The sequence below is a fragment of the Egretta garzetta genome, unplaced genomic scaffold (assembly GCF_000687185.1).
Source record: "Egretta garzetta isolate BGI_Z169 unplaced genomic scaffold, ASM68718v1 scaffold372, whole genome shotgun sequence".
Taxonomy (NCBI): Eukaryota; Metazoa; Chordata; class Aves; order Pelecaniformes; family Ardeidae; genus Egretta; species Egretta garzetta.
Window position 1 is genome coordinate 27,112 of NW_009258889.1, and position 16,703 is coordinate 43,814.

At 47.2% G+C, this 16,703-nt stretch overlaps 2 protein-coding genes across 2 annotated transcripts in view; one reads left to right on the forward strand and one right to left on the reverse strand.

The window, feature by feature from the left end:
• Positions 1–9,336, forward strand: part of LOC104121964 (serine/threonine-protein kinase SBK1) — a 26,457-nt gene extending 17,121 nt beyond the window's left edge. Inside the window, exons 4-5 of the mRNA XM_035889656.1 lie at positions 8,958–8,992; positions 9,220–9,336. Coding sequence (XP_035745549.1) covers positions 8,958–8,992; positions 9,220–9,336 — 152 coding nt within the window. The remainder of the gene's footprint in view (positions 1–8,957; positions 8,993–9,219) is intronic.
• A 127-nt stretch (positions 9,337–9,463) lies between these two features.
• CUNH16orf71 (chromosome unknown C16orf71 homolog) overlaps positions 9,464–16,703 on the reverse strand; it is an 89,000-nt gene continuing 81,760 nt past the window's right edge. The window contains exons 23-25 of the mRNA XM_035889683.1: positions 13,572–13,666; positions 11,965–12,085; positions 9,464–9,486 (exon numbers count right to left, since the gene is read on the reverse strand). Of these exons, the coding sequence (XP_035745576.1) occupies positions 9,464–9,486; positions 11,965–12,085; positions 13,572–13,666 (239 nt within the window). The remainder of the gene's footprint in view (positions 9,487–11,964; positions 12,086–13,571; positions 13,667–16,703) is intronic.

A 16,703-nucleotide genomic window follows, 5' to 3' on the forward strand; every position in this document is an offset into this window, starting at 1 on the left:
GGTTCAGCAAGGTTTGTTCTTGGGCACTGATCCTTCCTCCCACCACTCATTACTGATGCTAATACCATACTTCAGACTTTATGTTTTAATGACAAACAAATATCAGTGCTCGTAGAGGCTGGGAGTCCTCTGTGTGTCCATCTGCACGGATACCTGCAGTGGTATCCATCCATGGGCTGCTTGGGGGCCTTGACCATCTTGGTTAGCAATTCTGGGATTCAATCTGGTGGATGCTCTCAGATGTCAGGGAGTCAAAAAGGCAACAGAGCAGCTCTTCGGCCTGGGGAGAAAAGAAGGAAGGGGATGGGGAGAGCTGTGATTTCTCTGCATTGCAAAAAGACTTCTTTTCAGAGGTCAGTTCCACGTGCGTGCGGCAGGCAGGCAGCATAGCAAGGATTTACCAGGCTGAATTAATCCCAGCACAGAGGTGGCTGTGAGTGTCCCACAGCAGGGGAACGACTGCCAGTTGTAACCGTTGTCTGGCTGTTCTCAAGGTTCACATTTTCAAGGAACTGAAGAAAACCAACAACATGCAAAGTGCCGAGTAGGAAATCTAACTCCCTCCCCACCCCCTCTGCCTCTCCTTCCCAAACCTCGCCCCTGTGCAGCTCTATTGGTGTGGCTGCTTGAGAGACGGGGAGGCCAGCTTAGTGCCAAGGGCTGCAGGACCAGGCTGTAATTCTGACTGTGCTACTGAACACCACGTTTCTCTCAAGCATTAAACGTGCTGTGCTGTCAGTCAACCCCACACAGCCCTTGGGACTCTCCTCCTGCCAGCACTCTTCTCATAGGCTTTTTGGTCTCTCTTATAAGACTCTAGCCCTTCTGCGGGCTGCTGAGGGGCTAAGGATGGTGCCAAGAGTGGCTGGGATGCGTTTTCCCTGTGTCACTCTGCTTCAGTCCCAGGTTTCAGCTCTCTCTGCAGGGAGGGAGATGCTGGAGCAGCCATTGTGGCTGCTGGCAGCAGCTTTGGGGCTCTGGGCAGAGCGCGGGGATTAGCACTGCCTGATGGTGTAGGTTCAGCTGCGTATCCACGGGCTCTTACTGCAGAACAGCTGTGCTGAGACCGTGCCATCTCCCTGCTCTGACCCGCTAACGGTGGCAGGTCAATGATGTACTGCACCGTCACCGAGGGATGGCCACCCCAGCCTCACCACCTCACCCCAGCCTCACCACCTCACCCCAGCCACGGTGCAGAGCTGCATGTGAGGAGAAGCCATTCAGCCCCAGGACATCCCAGTGGTGAGGCTGAGCACAGCGCTCCCTGACAGCTCTCTCATGGCTGCGGAGGGTCCCGCCTGGGTAGGGACCAGGAGCGGGGACATCTGGGACCGCCACACGGTCCTCTGGAAGTTTAACAGCCCCTAACGGTGGCACCAATAAAACGTGGCTCTATCAATTCCAGATGCGAGCTGCTCTGTGTGCGCCCAAGAGAAGCCTGCGTGGGGAGCAGGCATCTGCAGGGTCACTGCCTGAGAATAAGCAACTTCCAAAGCATGAATCCAACTGCTCCAAAGGCAGATGTTTCAAATAGGGCAGGTGAAAGGTGCTATGGAAACGCTTGCTGCTCTTGGTGACTGCAGAAGGAGGCAAGACGACTAGCCCAGGCACAGATGTCAGCACTGACACAGTCCACATTGGGAAAGCTGCTTTCTTGTCCTATTGCCTAGTCCCAAATCACACAGGGAGCAAGTATGAAATTCCTTTTCACTTCCATGGCTCAATTCCACCAATAAACGCTGCAGCTCTGCTCAGACCATGAGGATTTGAAATCCATGTTCATTTAACCCTCCTGAACTTTGCCTGATATCATGTTGTTGCTCATTAGCTTTGACCTGGAAAGCCTGGCTGACATTTCATAAACTCATTAGCGAAAGATCAGAGGCTCAAACATCGTTTCTAGGGACGTCCTTTGAGGTACAGTCATTCCCTGATGAGCTTGCTCCTCAGATCTTGCTCTGTGATTTCTAAACCTACCCTGAACTTTGGAGCAAAAGGCCCATTTGAAAATAAACATTACTCGCTGCTGCGCGTAACCCACCATGAGAAGAGCTGCACCCACCACCGTCCCAGGACCAGACTCGCGGTCTGAACCCTGACCCGCTGTGAGTGGCCCCTGCTTGCACCAGAGGGATTTGATTCAGTGGCCCAAGCTGCCAGAAGCGGGGAGAAGGGCTGAGCATATTTGCTGTTTTTTCTCTTATCTATCAGAGAAAGTACTAAAAAGCCTCTCTCCGATAGGCCGATTCCCCCTAGCCGTGAAGCAGAAGGGATTTTGTGTCAGCCAGAGATATGTAATGTCCTTTTCAAAGCAAATCAGAAGACAGCCTGGACTTGCTGCCCTGTCACATTACTTGGCAACAGCCCGGCACGCTGGCAGCAGCGAGCGCCGTGCTACGACGGCCTTGCAGCTATCGCAGAGCTGTGCAGGCAGACCTTCCCAGGCACTGCAGCGCCTACAATCCCAGCTACGCCCGGGGAGAATTTTACTGCGCCTTAGGGAAAAGCTGCTGAAAACAGCAGCTGTATGACTTTTGGGAAGTTTGGGGTAGTTTTGCCTGTGTTAAAAGCAGGAACACAGACTTCAAAGAGGGCTCTGTGTCTTTTAAGGCGCTCCTTAGAGCACTGTTGCTGAAGGCAGCAGCTCTGGTACGTTATATGAGGTTACAAACACGTCTCGCTCTCCTGCTGGATTTCCTCGGGAAGCAAAAGGCATCCACAGGAGAGGCTTGTCCGCTTGCTACTGCGTCTCATTCTCCCCAATTCTTTTACACCTCCTGGTTCTAACTCTTCAGGCACCGCCTCCTATATCCAAATCTCTTGTTTGTTTTGTATATATTAAATTTTGATGATTACAGAGTTTTAAAGGTGTTTGTGCAGTTTATTCCCATTAGGAGGTGCCCACATGTCTATAAAAAACTGGAGCTTAGTGTTTCCTTTCTTGGGATGAGTTACTGAGAAAATATTCAGCTAGCCCATCCCTGGATGGCAAATGGCTTAATTTCTCATCTTCCATTTGGACTTGGGCTTCTGAAACATAACTTCCCAAACAGAGGACATGTGCCAGCTTGGCTGGAGGGCTGAACAGAAGTTTCCTGTGGCTTATTTTTGACAAGCATCACAGATACCTTATGGAATGTTGATTCTTCATAAAAAGCAACGGACATCTACAGAAAATATGGAATCTTTACCAAAGTCTCAAAATATTTGAATTCAAAGTAGTGCTGTTGGCGTAACGTGGAAGAGAGTTTGGTAGGGGTTTGGTCCCACCTTCCACCATGCGCTGGACTCTCAGCATAAGCCAGGGCTTGGGGCTCTTATGAGGCACCACCTCTGTCTCATACAAATGGACATTTTCTTCTAAAATTCAAAAATCTCGACAAGTTTCATTCATCACAGGGGCACAAAAGACACACATCTGTACCGTAAACTTCTCTACTTGCCTGTTTCTCATTTTGGGGATAAAGGAGATGCTGCGCAGCGTCCAGGACCGACTGCTTCTGCCAACAGACACTGGGGGGTAAAGAAAAATGGAAGGCAGTGTTACTTTGCCATCTAAGCTGTCGGAGACTGCAGATGACCTAGCTTTGAGGAGGACTGCGCCCTGTGCCAGCAGCTCCGGCCATGCGCATCTGTTACTGAACTTCTTTACACAGATAAATCCTGGGGTTTACAAAGCTTTGTATAAATGGATTGGGATTCTTAAAATATAAGCCTTCAAACAAACAGTAATGACCTGTTGCATAATGGGGTCTCTGGGCCAGTGGGAAATACGCAGAAATGTAGGTAAGTTAGCTCTGTGCAGGGGTCTTTTTCTCAGCAAAGATGATGTGTGTGTTTTCCCCAAAACCCAGGACTAAGCTGCTTTCAGCAGCAGGGCCTGCTTCACTCGTCCTTGTTTTGCCTTGGGCCACTTCAAGCCACACGCGAATTGACCATGAGACATCCTCAAGAGAAATTCAAAGGCAAAATGCGAATTTCAGAATTTCCTTTAACTCTGTGCTCAGAGTCTTAGGCTTGAAAACTCTCCAGAGGGTGCAGAAACCACTCCCTGCCCCTGTATCCAGGTATTGCGCTTGGCAACAGTTTTCTGTTCAGCAGTTTTCAACACCTCCAAGATTTTACATCTCGTGTGTTCGTGTTTTGATTTCTACACCTCCTTTCCCTCCAAAGCTCCCAGAGATGAGCTCCCTATAGGGATAACATCACTCCCTGCTAACAGCAATTAACGCTTGGTAAGAATGTTTCATCAGAGAGAATAACATCCAGCTAAGTTCCTGAACACTTGACTGTTGTTCTGATTGCACCACATTGTCTAAAATCGGGAAGGTATAAGGCCGAATCCACACCCTGAATTTTCTTCTGATGCAGCTAGGTTTTTGGCATGCTTTTAGTCAAACACTGCTTACCGAGTTCAGTACAACCTTAACTAGGTGAGTTCCTAAAGACCCTGCACAATACAGTTAGGTCCTAACAACCTTACGGGCATCTGAAAGTACTTTTTAAAAGCTCAAATAACCATAGAGGAGTAATCGCTATTAAATCAGTATCACCTATTAAGGTAGCTAAATCTAGTTTGTCATGCGTAAAAAGCAGAGCATGCCTTTCTTCCAGGAGCTGCTTTGAATCTACTTGTAAATTCTTCCCTCTGCCACCCTGCAGCTAGGAAATCTGGCTGTAAAAACAAGTTATGACAGGGAAAATTCAAATGCTTTATACCGGAGATGCAGGCAGCCGGATGCTGACAGAACAGGACAGGTAAGTCTCACATCATTTTTCCCTGTCTGCGGATAGGATCGTGTCACTTCCGTCTCTGGATTCTCCCCCCGGTCCCCACTGCTCTTAGGCTGTGCTTCAGCTTCCCCTCGCCTCTTCCAAACACTTACTTCACTCTGCCCTATGAGCTGCCCTTGGCACCCTCCCAGATTCTCCCAGATTCCTACTTCGGCTCCTCTCTTGGCAGCCAATCAAGCTCACAGGCTGCTTTTGTGCCTCCACCTGCATAAATTTTGTCCCTTTCTCTCTTCTTCTTTGGTGCGGAAATAACGCCTTCATAGATGTCCAGAGAACAGAGCGGGCACCGCTGCTGCTGCACAGTGATCACCACGCAGTTACGAGGGTCTGCGCCTCTCTTTAAGGCCACTGCACACCCTCCGTGACTGACTGTCCCGCCTTGATGTGCCACTGCTAGAGCTGGTTTAGGAAAGCTTTAACAGGCTCTGAACAATGAGTGGTTGTACTAGCAAAGCCCGCATTGTTCCTCTCAACACCTGATTCCTCCTCCTTATCACAGCCCATCCCTGACATCACATCCCAGGCTTCCATACAGATGGCAACATTTCTCCCTGTGGCACAAAGCCCGAGTAATGTGGCTCAGCTGCGAATCAACTCCCAGGGCTGTAAAATAATCTCTTACACCCTGGTGCTTCAGCAATGCAGCTGAAATGCAGGCCAGAACCTGTGCAGGTATTGGAATCCTGGGCCCTGGCGGCGAGCGTGAAATAAATATACAGTGATTTACTCAGTACAAGAAAGGTCACGTGGCTCCTGCTGATGGAGTCATGAGTGTAATTAACCTCAGATGTTATTTTGAAATGTTTATAAACTAGGCAGTGAAGATGTCTTAGCATGAAGTGTCCTTACGAGACACTAGTGAAGTCAGGCTGGGTTTTCAAAGGTATTTGCAAAGTTGACTTTAAACAGTGTGACGGCTTGTGATGCAAAAAGGGTACGAGTTTACTGCTGGCTAAAGTTGATCTGCCTGAGGATCACAGCCTCCCCTCCTCCCCATCCTTGCGCCTCTCCCTTCCACAGGCATCATCGATCACAAAAGCAATTTTTTTTTTTGTAGAGCTGGTTTTAAATGGCTGTGTGATCACTAGTCCTGGCAGTGGGGGAAGAGGCAGAGTGGATCCTGCCATTTGGGAGTGCCTCCTAAGGGCTGTAATTTATGCACATATATTTTGCAGTTTGGCAAGGAAGTTTCTCCTTTGTTCAGCCAGCCATACTGGCACAGACCAGGATGAGGGGTGAGGGACACAGCTGAGACTGGCACCTATTCCTCCCCGCTTCCTTCTCAGCCCCTCGGCTCACTGTGAATGGCAGTGAGAAGCCACCACGAGGTTTGCTCGGGGGGCGCTGCCTTGAGACTGGCAATCTTAAAGCATATCAAGTTAAGCCTACAGAAGAGGGAAGCACTGGGTTGCAGCTGATCTTGTTATGCAGCGCCCACGATGCTGATGAGCAAAAGCCTGGGGAAAATAAAGAGGTGGGGGATCTTGCATTGGCTGTCAGCAGAGCCGGCAGCCACTCTCCCAGAACGCCCTTCGGCAGTGAAATCTGGGGTTCCCAACAGCTCACTTTTGTCCTGTAAACCAGGGCAAGAGCGGGAGAAAAGTCACTAGAGAGGCCTTGGGTAACTTGCTCTTTGCTTCCCCTTAGTGCTGTACCTTGCAGGGTGAAAGGTTTGGGAGATGGCTCCCAAGGGTTTGCTTTTAAATGAACGGAAGCAATATCTAAATTTTGTCATTAGCTTAAAGAACATTTTTGAAAAGTTCCTGATGAAATTTGTTTCAACTGTTCTTCCCAGGTGTGGCCTTGTGACTCAGCACCGTAACGTTTCATTGAAGTACGAGAACTGCAAGGTGTCTACCAACTTGGATGTTCAGATTTGATCCCCTTGATGCTTGTGAAGTCCAGCATCCTTGAATCCCTTACGCCTGTCGCATTGACAGTGTTATCTGGAAGTCCTCCAGATAGTACAGCCAAAGTCACGACAGTCTTATCAGTGTGGCTGCCGGACTGCTCTACACCAAATGTGTCAGAAAAAAAGATTCTCTTGGCTTCCTTTCCCAGAGGAAACCACGTGCACAAATTACACATTGCATTGCCAAATACCAGCCCCTGTGCAAGGAAACCTTCCCTCTGGGGAACAGTGGGTTAATTGGCCTGATAATCATTCTATTTCACTAATCAGTCCCTGCAGAGGGGTTCTATTTGTTTTACCAGGCTTATACATCCCCTACCCAGCATTTCTGGTGATTTAAGAGGCTAATTTTTGATTTTGCTCTCTGGCGTTTAAGTATTTTTTTTCATAGCAAACACAGGATCTGCTAAGACATTTCTCCTAGGAATTTTATTGATTCAGCAGGTCTATTCCCAATGTGAGCCCTTATTTCAGAGAATTCCCTGTATTGGTGGAACCATGCTACCGAGCCTCACAGACACTCCAAGTCCTTAACAAACAACAGGACTCAGTATTTAAGGTCCTGAGTACAGGACACGGGGCTTTGAAACGGGGGAACGCTCTGAGGTGTTGACCCCTTAACAACAACATAACTTAGGAAGAATGGGTTGCTTTTGAGTGGCACCTGACCTCCTGGGAATCTGAACTGGAAGTGAATTACAGAGAAGAAAGTCAGCTGCCCTCCTTCAAATCACAAGCTCTCTCGCAGGGGGTTGAGACAGTGCTGTTAAAGCGAGATTGTCCTCACTTACCTGTCCAGCAGGGAGTCGAAGCAAATGACCGCATTGTCTCGCTGTGCTGCTAGCACCAGACACAAACCATCCATTAAGAGGGAACACTACAAGAGAAGGAAGAACAGAGCTTTGGTGTTGCCATCCACTTAAATAAGTCCGTAAGCCTCACTGACGAACCGCTGACAGCACAGATAACTGCTTGTGCGCTGTGCAAGGGGATGAAAGTCACAAAGCAACAGACCCTTTCAAATTGAAAGAGTATCATGTCGGAACTGCTAGTTACCCCGCTCCTATGGCATACTATTATTCCTGTTCCCTTCTCTCAGAGTGAAAATAAGCAGGTTACTTAGGTGTGTTATTCAGTCACCAAGTCTGCTGGAAGCAGGAATAGGGAGATAACGGTGAATGTTGAGATAGTGTAGCAGAAACACTTATTACTTGAAGGAGCCCATCTCCCTTCTGGCAGGGGAAAGCAAATGCTGTAATGTTCACCTTTGGCTCAGCAGTGCCAGACCCTTCTGGAAACAGGCCAGCTCTGCCCAGAGTAATTCATCTCTGATGGGAGGAAGTGTTTCCATCGCCAGGAGAGCAGTGCCGCTGCCATGGCTCTCCTTCCCACACGCCGATTCGCTTTGTCCTTCCTAGAGAGCTGTGCACATTCCCGTGTGCAGAGGGATGGCATCCTCAGGGGAACCGCAGGAGAAGAAAGTGGTGCTTAGACTAATTGGATGCTAGATGTAATTGCTATTCTATACAGAGGTACTTCAAAGGGATGCTGTCAGTTTAAAAAAATCACAACCTGAAAAGATCTTACCTGCTCTTATTACAGATAACACCTAAGACTCTTATAACTGAAAGGCTGGAAGCACAGACGTTGGTCTGTGTTTTTTCAGAGGGACTGCTGTGTGTCTCTGACAGCCTTTTGTTGACTGCTGCTTCCAGTATAAGTAGTTTCCCCCTCGTTTACTCTGTGCTCTTGACAGCACTTTCTTGCATATCCTACCTTACTGCTTTGCCCTAGGAAGGTTCCTGAAACCGTGGGCTTCTCCTACACCAAGTGCAAAGAGAAAAACAGCCTGGGCCAGATACTCTGCTGGTGTAAAGCAATGTATCCGCTCGCCCCAGAAGCGCATCTCATGCGTAAATCCCGTAGGCACTTGCTCAAACCCCATGCTGGATTTCGGCTTGAGCTGTCAGCACCAACTAAACGAGAAGCAAAATGAAGTCTCTGCCCAGGACTCCAGGGCACAGTCTAAAAAGCGGAAGGGTTATTTAGCATTGTAGAAGAGGATTAATGGGGTGTGATTAGAGAAAGGGAGATAGAAACTGTATTTATCTGGAAAAACGAGGCAGGATACAGCAGCAGAACATACATAATAGCAGCAACTGCGCGCTGATAGGTGAATGGAATGAAATGCTTAACGGGGATGCGCCACTCACGTTAAGGATCCGTTCACACGTACTGATGTCAAGGTTAGGTGTCAGGGAGCTAGCGGAGATACAGGAACGCAAGGTAGGGACTAAGCTAGCAAGGCACGTCGCCCACATTACTTACCAGTGGTATTAGAGCTCAGATGCAGTGCTGTGCTAATACTGCTACCAAAGCAAGTTTGCTCAGAGCTAGCCTGGGTATCTTAGCACAGCACGGCATTAAGAGGCTCCTCTTTTGTGCGAAAGAAGCAAAGCACGACTCCAGCTGTTTCATACCTTGGCTGCAACACTGCACTTCGCCCTGCTTAGCGTCTCAGAGATGCAGTGAGCTTGTGGCGCATCCAGGACAGTGAGGCGCACTCCAGTCACCGTGAAATCTTTGCCAATAAGCTGATCGAGCAGTTCGACATAAGGCGGGTGCTCTGAACCCCGAAGGATTAGCCCAGGCAATACGAAGCAAGTGGTTTGGCAGAGGCTATCAAGCAATGGCCGATCTGATGGGAGAAGATCAAAACACAACAGAAGCTTATTTTATATCTACCCCCCTCAATTGCTAGCCCTCTAAGTAATTCTTCCCTGCCACAGACAAGTAAGCGGAAGATCAGAGGCACTCAGGCATTGCTTTACCATTGGAGATGCTCACAGATGCAATTGCTCAGCCTGAACTGTCAAACTGCTGTATGCCTATGCGTACGTATCTGGAGATCACAAGACAGCAGTAGTGACCCCATTTCAGGAGTCAGCCAAGGACAGCTGCTGGTTTGCTACAGGAGATACTATTCCATTTAATTTCTCCCAAGCAAAGAAATCTGTTAATCCAGCTGCTTTTATAATCCAAAATGTAATTCTGATCAGCATACAGAAGACTTAATGTATTTCATATTTTCCTCATGATAAATCTGTCCGCCCATTAGGCAGCAGCTCTGTGATAATTATTTGCTGAAAGGAGAGGTTTCTTTGTGTGCAAGAGCTACCTCTAGTGTTCAAGATGAGACCACAAAGTGAATGATGTGTCTGGCTTGCTGGAGGCGCTTACTATATTGTGCCTGACAGTTCAGAGATCACGTGCACTTGCTTTTCCAGGACAATAACTCGTTGAAATACATTTTCTGAGACACAAACACATCAGGGCTCTACACTGGTTTCCTTTTTACTCTGCTTAGACATCTTTAAAGCAAAGAGACCCTCATGCAGCAGGAAATTAGGGACATGTATTTTGAGATTTGCTCCCAACAATGGGCTGTACAAAGCTTGCAGAATACTTCTGCTCTCTCCACAACAAGCTATTTCTTTCAGTTTATTTTCTGCCATCTCCTTTAAAAATCAAGAAGTGCTTCGGTCACAGCAGACACTGTACTACAGGCCTGGTCCTTTCCCATTGTGCAGTTACGTTATTGGGGGAAATACCTTGCCTGTCAGCAATAGCAACACAGGATATTTCGGACTGGGAACATCTGTAAGTCTCCTCTCACTGCAGCTTTGTGCTCTGAACATAGCTTGAGCTGACATACCCCACTGGAAACGCAATGATGTGATCACGTCTCCGCAGCTAGCCGGACGAGAAGGTCAGAGAGCTACATGCAGAACAGCCTGGTTGTCTCAGAAAGCTGCCGTTACATACACACAATTGCCAATCTCTTGTTTTGGGACTCATACAACGGCCTGGGAATGTCAGTAACATTTTGAGATAGGCCTCACCCCTCATCACAGGCATCAGTTAAGTCTTAAACCTTCATGCAGTCAGTCTCCGACGTATTAGCGTGCAATGTAAGAAAAAGAGCTTGCCTGAGGATTTGTGGGTTTTGTAACCATTGTGAAGCATGCGTAGGGCATAGCCCAAAGCTAAGACAAGCAGTGGAAAGAATTCACTGATAATTACCTTGGGAAAAAACCTCCTTCAGAGACCCCCTACGCAGAAGTGTCTTGGTGCCTGCAATGCTGTCATTAAGGCAAAGGCCTTGACTGAGCAGTATCCTGCTTGAACTGTTGGGATGGGGTCAACACCCAAAAGTCCTGTATTAGTAAGGGTTTAAGGTGGGAGGCGATGGTCTGTAATTCTGTAGCATTTTTATCATACTCGACTGCCACTCTTGTGGGTTTACTGCTGGGATTAACAACTGCAGCAATCAGTTGCAGTGCGGGAACATTTTCTCAGCTGCCCACCCTCCTGCTTGCCAGTCGCATCAGAACTCAAGCTACAGAAACAAGAATGACACGGTTCCAAACACGTCTGCTCCCCAGTGAACGCCACAGGGATGCTTTACCTGGTCACTGCTTGTTTATAAAGGCTTGGGATCAATCCACTATATCCCAGCACGGGAGCATCCCCATGTGTGAGTTGCATCTCCTGACACACGTGGTGCTGCATCACAGCCTGTGTTGTATACACGCCTATCAGGTAAGATCAACAGAAAAGGCCCAGAGAAACTGTAGGCATCTGAGGGAACTGACAGGCTTGCTGAAGCTGCAACTTCAAATCAGAGTCAGACCAGTGGTAACTGGAAGTCATCCTGAGCTGGCAGCTGTTCAGCAGCTAGGGGGAATTGAATGAAATCTCAGTCCAGTTCCCAAGTTAGATGTCCACACTGCCAAAGGCGCTCCCTGCATAAACTGTTATTTATCTACTCACAGGACAAAATGTCTCTCCATCGCCCGTCACTACGGTGTCTTGGCCTCTCCTGTGGCAGGTTTTGAATGGACGTGCAAACCACTGTGAGCAAGTTAGTGTTGAGACGCATTGTAAAAGTTCAGCAGAGAAATGTGCACCGTTGCTTACGCTTAGCTGCATTGACAGCATTTGTTCTTCTGCTGGTGATAAGGTCAGTGCTTCTGAGCAGCCCTGTATTTAAACCCGTAAAAGCACTGGCAATGGAAAGCCCTGGCAGGTAAACAGTTAAATGGCTGGACTCCACCAGAGCTGTTCGCAGCTCTGGGTTGTCTCTCCCCTCTGAAAGGACATCGATACCAAATCTTGCTGCCACCAGATGGTTTGTCTTGCTGTCCAATTAATCAATAACAGTCTCAATCTATAACAAGAGTTACGCATTTCCTTACCGAGATTGCATGGTTGCTCAGAGCCCAATAAATTGAGCTGCCCTCCTGTTTCACGCTTTATGATCTTGCGCTGCTTGTCCATTTCCAAACTGACTATGGGGTCACGTTTCAGGTTATAGATCTGCAGGAGGGAAGGCAGGGAGAGAGAGTCAAGTCATGTGAACACCATCACCTACTCAGAAAGGATAACACTTCTTAAGAATTGATTCAGGCAAGCTGTGAAGCTTTTGTTGGTGTTGTGTACTTCTGTAATTGCCAGCCTAGAAAACACCTGCTTGTCTGCAGATACAAGAACACTTTGCATGCATTCTTTTTTATTGAGGCTTAATTCAGTATGGCATCTTGTCATCCTTTTAAAGGTCCTGTATCCAGACATCTTTCTAAGGTCTCTGCTCCCAGCTTTTTAAGGCCAGAAACTCAAGGACTGCGAGCGCCTGACAACTTTATCCAGTGCCACACTGGTGTGTAATGGCTCCCTTCTCTCTGAATGAACCGGCACATCCACACATCCCGGCACAGTGCAGCCACGAGGACTGAATTGCAGAGGGAGGGCATCCACATATTACAGATGTGGCCAGCTGCTTCCAGCTCCAGAGCTAATCTCGTTGGACTAACTCAGCTGGGTCACCTCTGTGCCACATGGACGTAGCAAGGCTCAAAAATTTCCATTCCTTCATTGGGCATAACCCAATCATTTCAAACTCTGGTTTTGAGAAGAAAATGATCAGAGTAGAAATGACATAGAAAAATAGCTGGACAGGAAAGACACTGTTTCACTTTAGCCATTGGCAAATTACAGTGGTTGGAATTGGAGACCAGCACCCACATAGCGTGAAGGGCCAGATGAGCAGGAGTGGAGCACACCAGTACCGGCAAGCTTCTTGGCACTGCCTACAATGTGAGCCAAGAGGCAAGAATCTGAGTCTTTATGCCTCCCTCTGCAGGCAGGGAAGGATGCAGGCACCCAGCAGCTCTGTAAGCTGCCCAAACTTTCTAGCATGAGATGTTTTACGTGAGACAGCCCCACCTTTTTCATTGCCATGGGCTGATAACGTCTGCTGGCAGGGCACAAGGGACAACACCCTCATCACACAGGTAGGGCAGCGCTCCACACTGGGCGCGCATGGGTGTGTACAGACTCTGTGGGAGACGTTCAGCAACCAGCGAGTTACGTTATCAGTGGTCCCAGTTCATCACCATTCCTGAACTCTACATGAGAAAAGCTGGTTAAAAAAAACCCCAGCCTCTGGGCCAACTGCGTCTCAGCCATCGTCGATGATGTTGCTATCCCTCCCCGTGACCTGCTTCCAAAGTCATGTTGACTCCATCTGGGAACTTTGCTTCTAAAGCATGAGCCCTGAGCCCTTCTGAACAGGTTACTGAGCAAACGTATCTGAAAAAGCACTTTTCCACTGAGACTGTCTGGGTCAGTACAAAGTTAGCACATTGTGGTAGGAACATCCACAGGAGAAAGAAAACTCGGCAGCTGGTGAAACAGCAAAAAAAGCATTAGCTAAAGCATAATAGGAAAGAAGTCATGGGCTAGCAGGGCTGAAGCCACTGCTCTGACACAGCAGGACACTCCTCAGGAAAGGGCAGAGTCCTACCTCTTCCTCCTCTAATGTCTGACACTCGGCGCAGCACAGCCCTTCTGGGAAAAACAGCTTCATATCCCGGACAGCTATTTGATAGGATTTGGAGCCTGAGAGATAAATACAATGAGAAGATTCTCTCAGGCCATGAATTAAACATTCTCTAGACTCACACTCATCTTTCTCAGAGATTGATGATGTGCAACTTACTGAAGTAATTGCTTTAAAGGCCAGCTGTTCTGTACAGTAATAGCAAACATTTAAAACCATTATATTTAGAATAGTTCCATTGCCTTCTTGGTATTTTGATTCTGTACTATTATTGCTCAGCTTGTTCTTCATGTAAACAAGACTCCTTCTATTTCCTAACAGCGTAGTCAAGGGAATCGTGTTAAGGAGCCTGTGAAACTCCTCAATACCAGCTCCAGTCCCCCACTGTTGTTCCCTTGGTTCTGAATCGTGTCAGGCTGGTCCTATGGAATGGGAAGGAGCTACTAGCTAGCAAAACAACCGTGCTTAGTAATAATAATATGCTGGGGGCTCCAATTTGCAACAGAAATCAGAATTAGTATGAGACATTGCTGACAGCAGTATATTTTTCTGTTCACCTCTGGTCACAAAAGGTAAATTGAGCTTGGACGAGGTACAGAGAAAGAATGTGAGGATCATGGAAGAAATAGGGAGTTGTCTGAAGAGTTAAAACTGAAAGACCTTGGCTTGCTTGACCCAACATGACACAAAGCTGAGAAGGAATCTGATTTCTGGTAAACACATCAGGGTGGAAAAGGTCAGAGAAGAAGAAAGAATGACTTAAAATTAAAGTACAGGTATTGGCACAAGGACAAATGGATACAAACTGTATATGGCTATACTTAAGTCTGGAAATATAAGAAGATTTCTAGCTATCAGAGCAGTGAAGTTCTGTAACAACCATCCAACTGGGGTGGATGCTTATGAAAGGGAATACATGATGCGATTGACTCTGAGAGAATTAACTGAACTCAGTGACTTGAGAGGTCCCTCCAGGCTTAGCATCTGAATATTTCCCTATAAAGCAACAGTGTTATAAAGCACTACTCAGAAGGTTTTGAGATTTATGGCTGGAAAACGTTAGAGAAGGAAAAGCTATTTCTATCTAACCGGAGTTCAGAGAGATTGTCAATGTGCTGGCACAGATCCATACCCTGGGGATACAAACACACAAAACTCAAATGTCCTCTGAAATATTACCACCTTTGCAGGCTGCCCATTCAAAGAATCATGTCTTACTGCTCTTAGAGCATGCAGCCCTGTTTGAACTTCACAATTCTAGGTATTGTATAGCCAGACTCCTTAACGCAGTAGTTTACTATCCTAAAACAGCATAAGCCACCAGCATATAAAGCCATGCTGTGTCCTTTACGTACCTCTATGTCAAATCTTCCTTGCTTATCATTAAATCATTGATGCCCCTACAGAGGACAGAAATGCTCCCAAAGCCAGCAACATTCTACTCTCACTTTGCTCAAGGTATAAGACTGTATAAAATTCATGTGCAAGAGCTCTTTGGGTTCAAGAAAAAGCACTATACAATGACTTCATAAGACCCAGAAGAGATGAGAGGAAGGCAGGTTTACCTCTGTAGCTGAGCCTTAGGGTATTAAAACTGCATTATTTGGTTCAACTGTGTCACTGGAACCTGGTCTTCATCTTCCTTGAATTTCCCCAGTCACTTTGGGAGGAAACACACAGCTAGAGCTTGCTCTGCTTCAGCAAGACAGCATTCACTAGAAAGCTTCCTCAGATGGAGCAAGACTGAGAAAACTTGGTACGTCCTCCTAGGAAATGGTCCTAGGAAATTCCCTCCTAGATGATCTTCCACAGTCCCCAAATGATTACTTATGCAATGATTAAGCTCTTCCTGCTTAATTTGTAGGTAAATGTTTCACCCTTCTTGGAGGACAAACTCTTGGAGGTGCAAGAGGTTACAAACATTCCTTTCCTTATGGACAGACCCCTCCCTGGCATAGCAGCTGGATCAGATTCTTGAGTCAGAATTACTGAGTTCATTAGCTACAGCGGCATCCATTCTCCTTAAATGTGTGCAAGGATGGCTTTGAGAGCCAGCTGTATAGCTGGCTCCAGCATCATGCACAATCTGGTCTCAGAGGGTGACCAACTAGTTCAGCTCTGTGCTCAGCCCAGTCCTAGAAGGAAGCAGGGATCCAAAGGGAATCACTAAGCAGACATCTGAGGGTTTCTCCAACACGGGGAGTCCTGTGTGACTCCCAAAGAGACAGGGCGATGCTAATATAAGCTAATCTTTAATGAGTTATGCTAGGGATGCTCTAACTGCAGCATGGATATCTTAAGTTTTGGGTATGTATTACCCATTCTTTGCCATGACTGATGAGTTCTCATTCTCAAGGCAAGCTGGATACACAATCCATTAATCTTAAGAGCAAAGGAAGCAGAGAATGACAGTAGAAAAGTATTGCCTGAAGAGCCCTGACCATTTCTTTTGTGTAGGTAGATCCTGCTCTTCAGCCGCTCCCACATAAGTAATCATGGTGAGAGGTCTCTCTTGTTTTAGTCTTGGTCCTAAGGATTATGATTGTATCTGATAAAAAAAAAAAAAAAAAGATTCTACATCAAGGGGCTGATTCTCTTCCCCAAGCTGTACATGGTGGCTACTTCATTCCCTACCAGTTGTCCTCAAAAGACCGCTTGATATGGACAAAAAAAGGGAGTGATTTGACAGCACAGAATACAATAGAAAGAAACAAATAATTCAGTAGATCTTGGCAGGAAATTTCTTCTGGAACCAGAAGGCACACAGTGCCTGCTAGCTCACGTGTGTTTATAGAAACCATTGCTTTTACTATTTTTACATTCCCTTAACTATACATGGCACAATCAGTACTGCACTGAGGAAAAACACTATTCATAGGCAGTGAACTAATGATGCCTAATTCCTCATGAGTTTTTTTCCTTGTGTCCTTTCCTCCTTGCAGCAATAGCCTAGACCCCTCCAGCAATACCCTTGGCTCTCTATAGGCCACCCTCTCCAGCAATACTTCCCACTTCCCCACGCTCTCGGCTGCCTCCCATCCCACCCACCATACGTCCTGCAATGTCCTGGTTCCCTCCCTGCCAGAAGATGAGCTG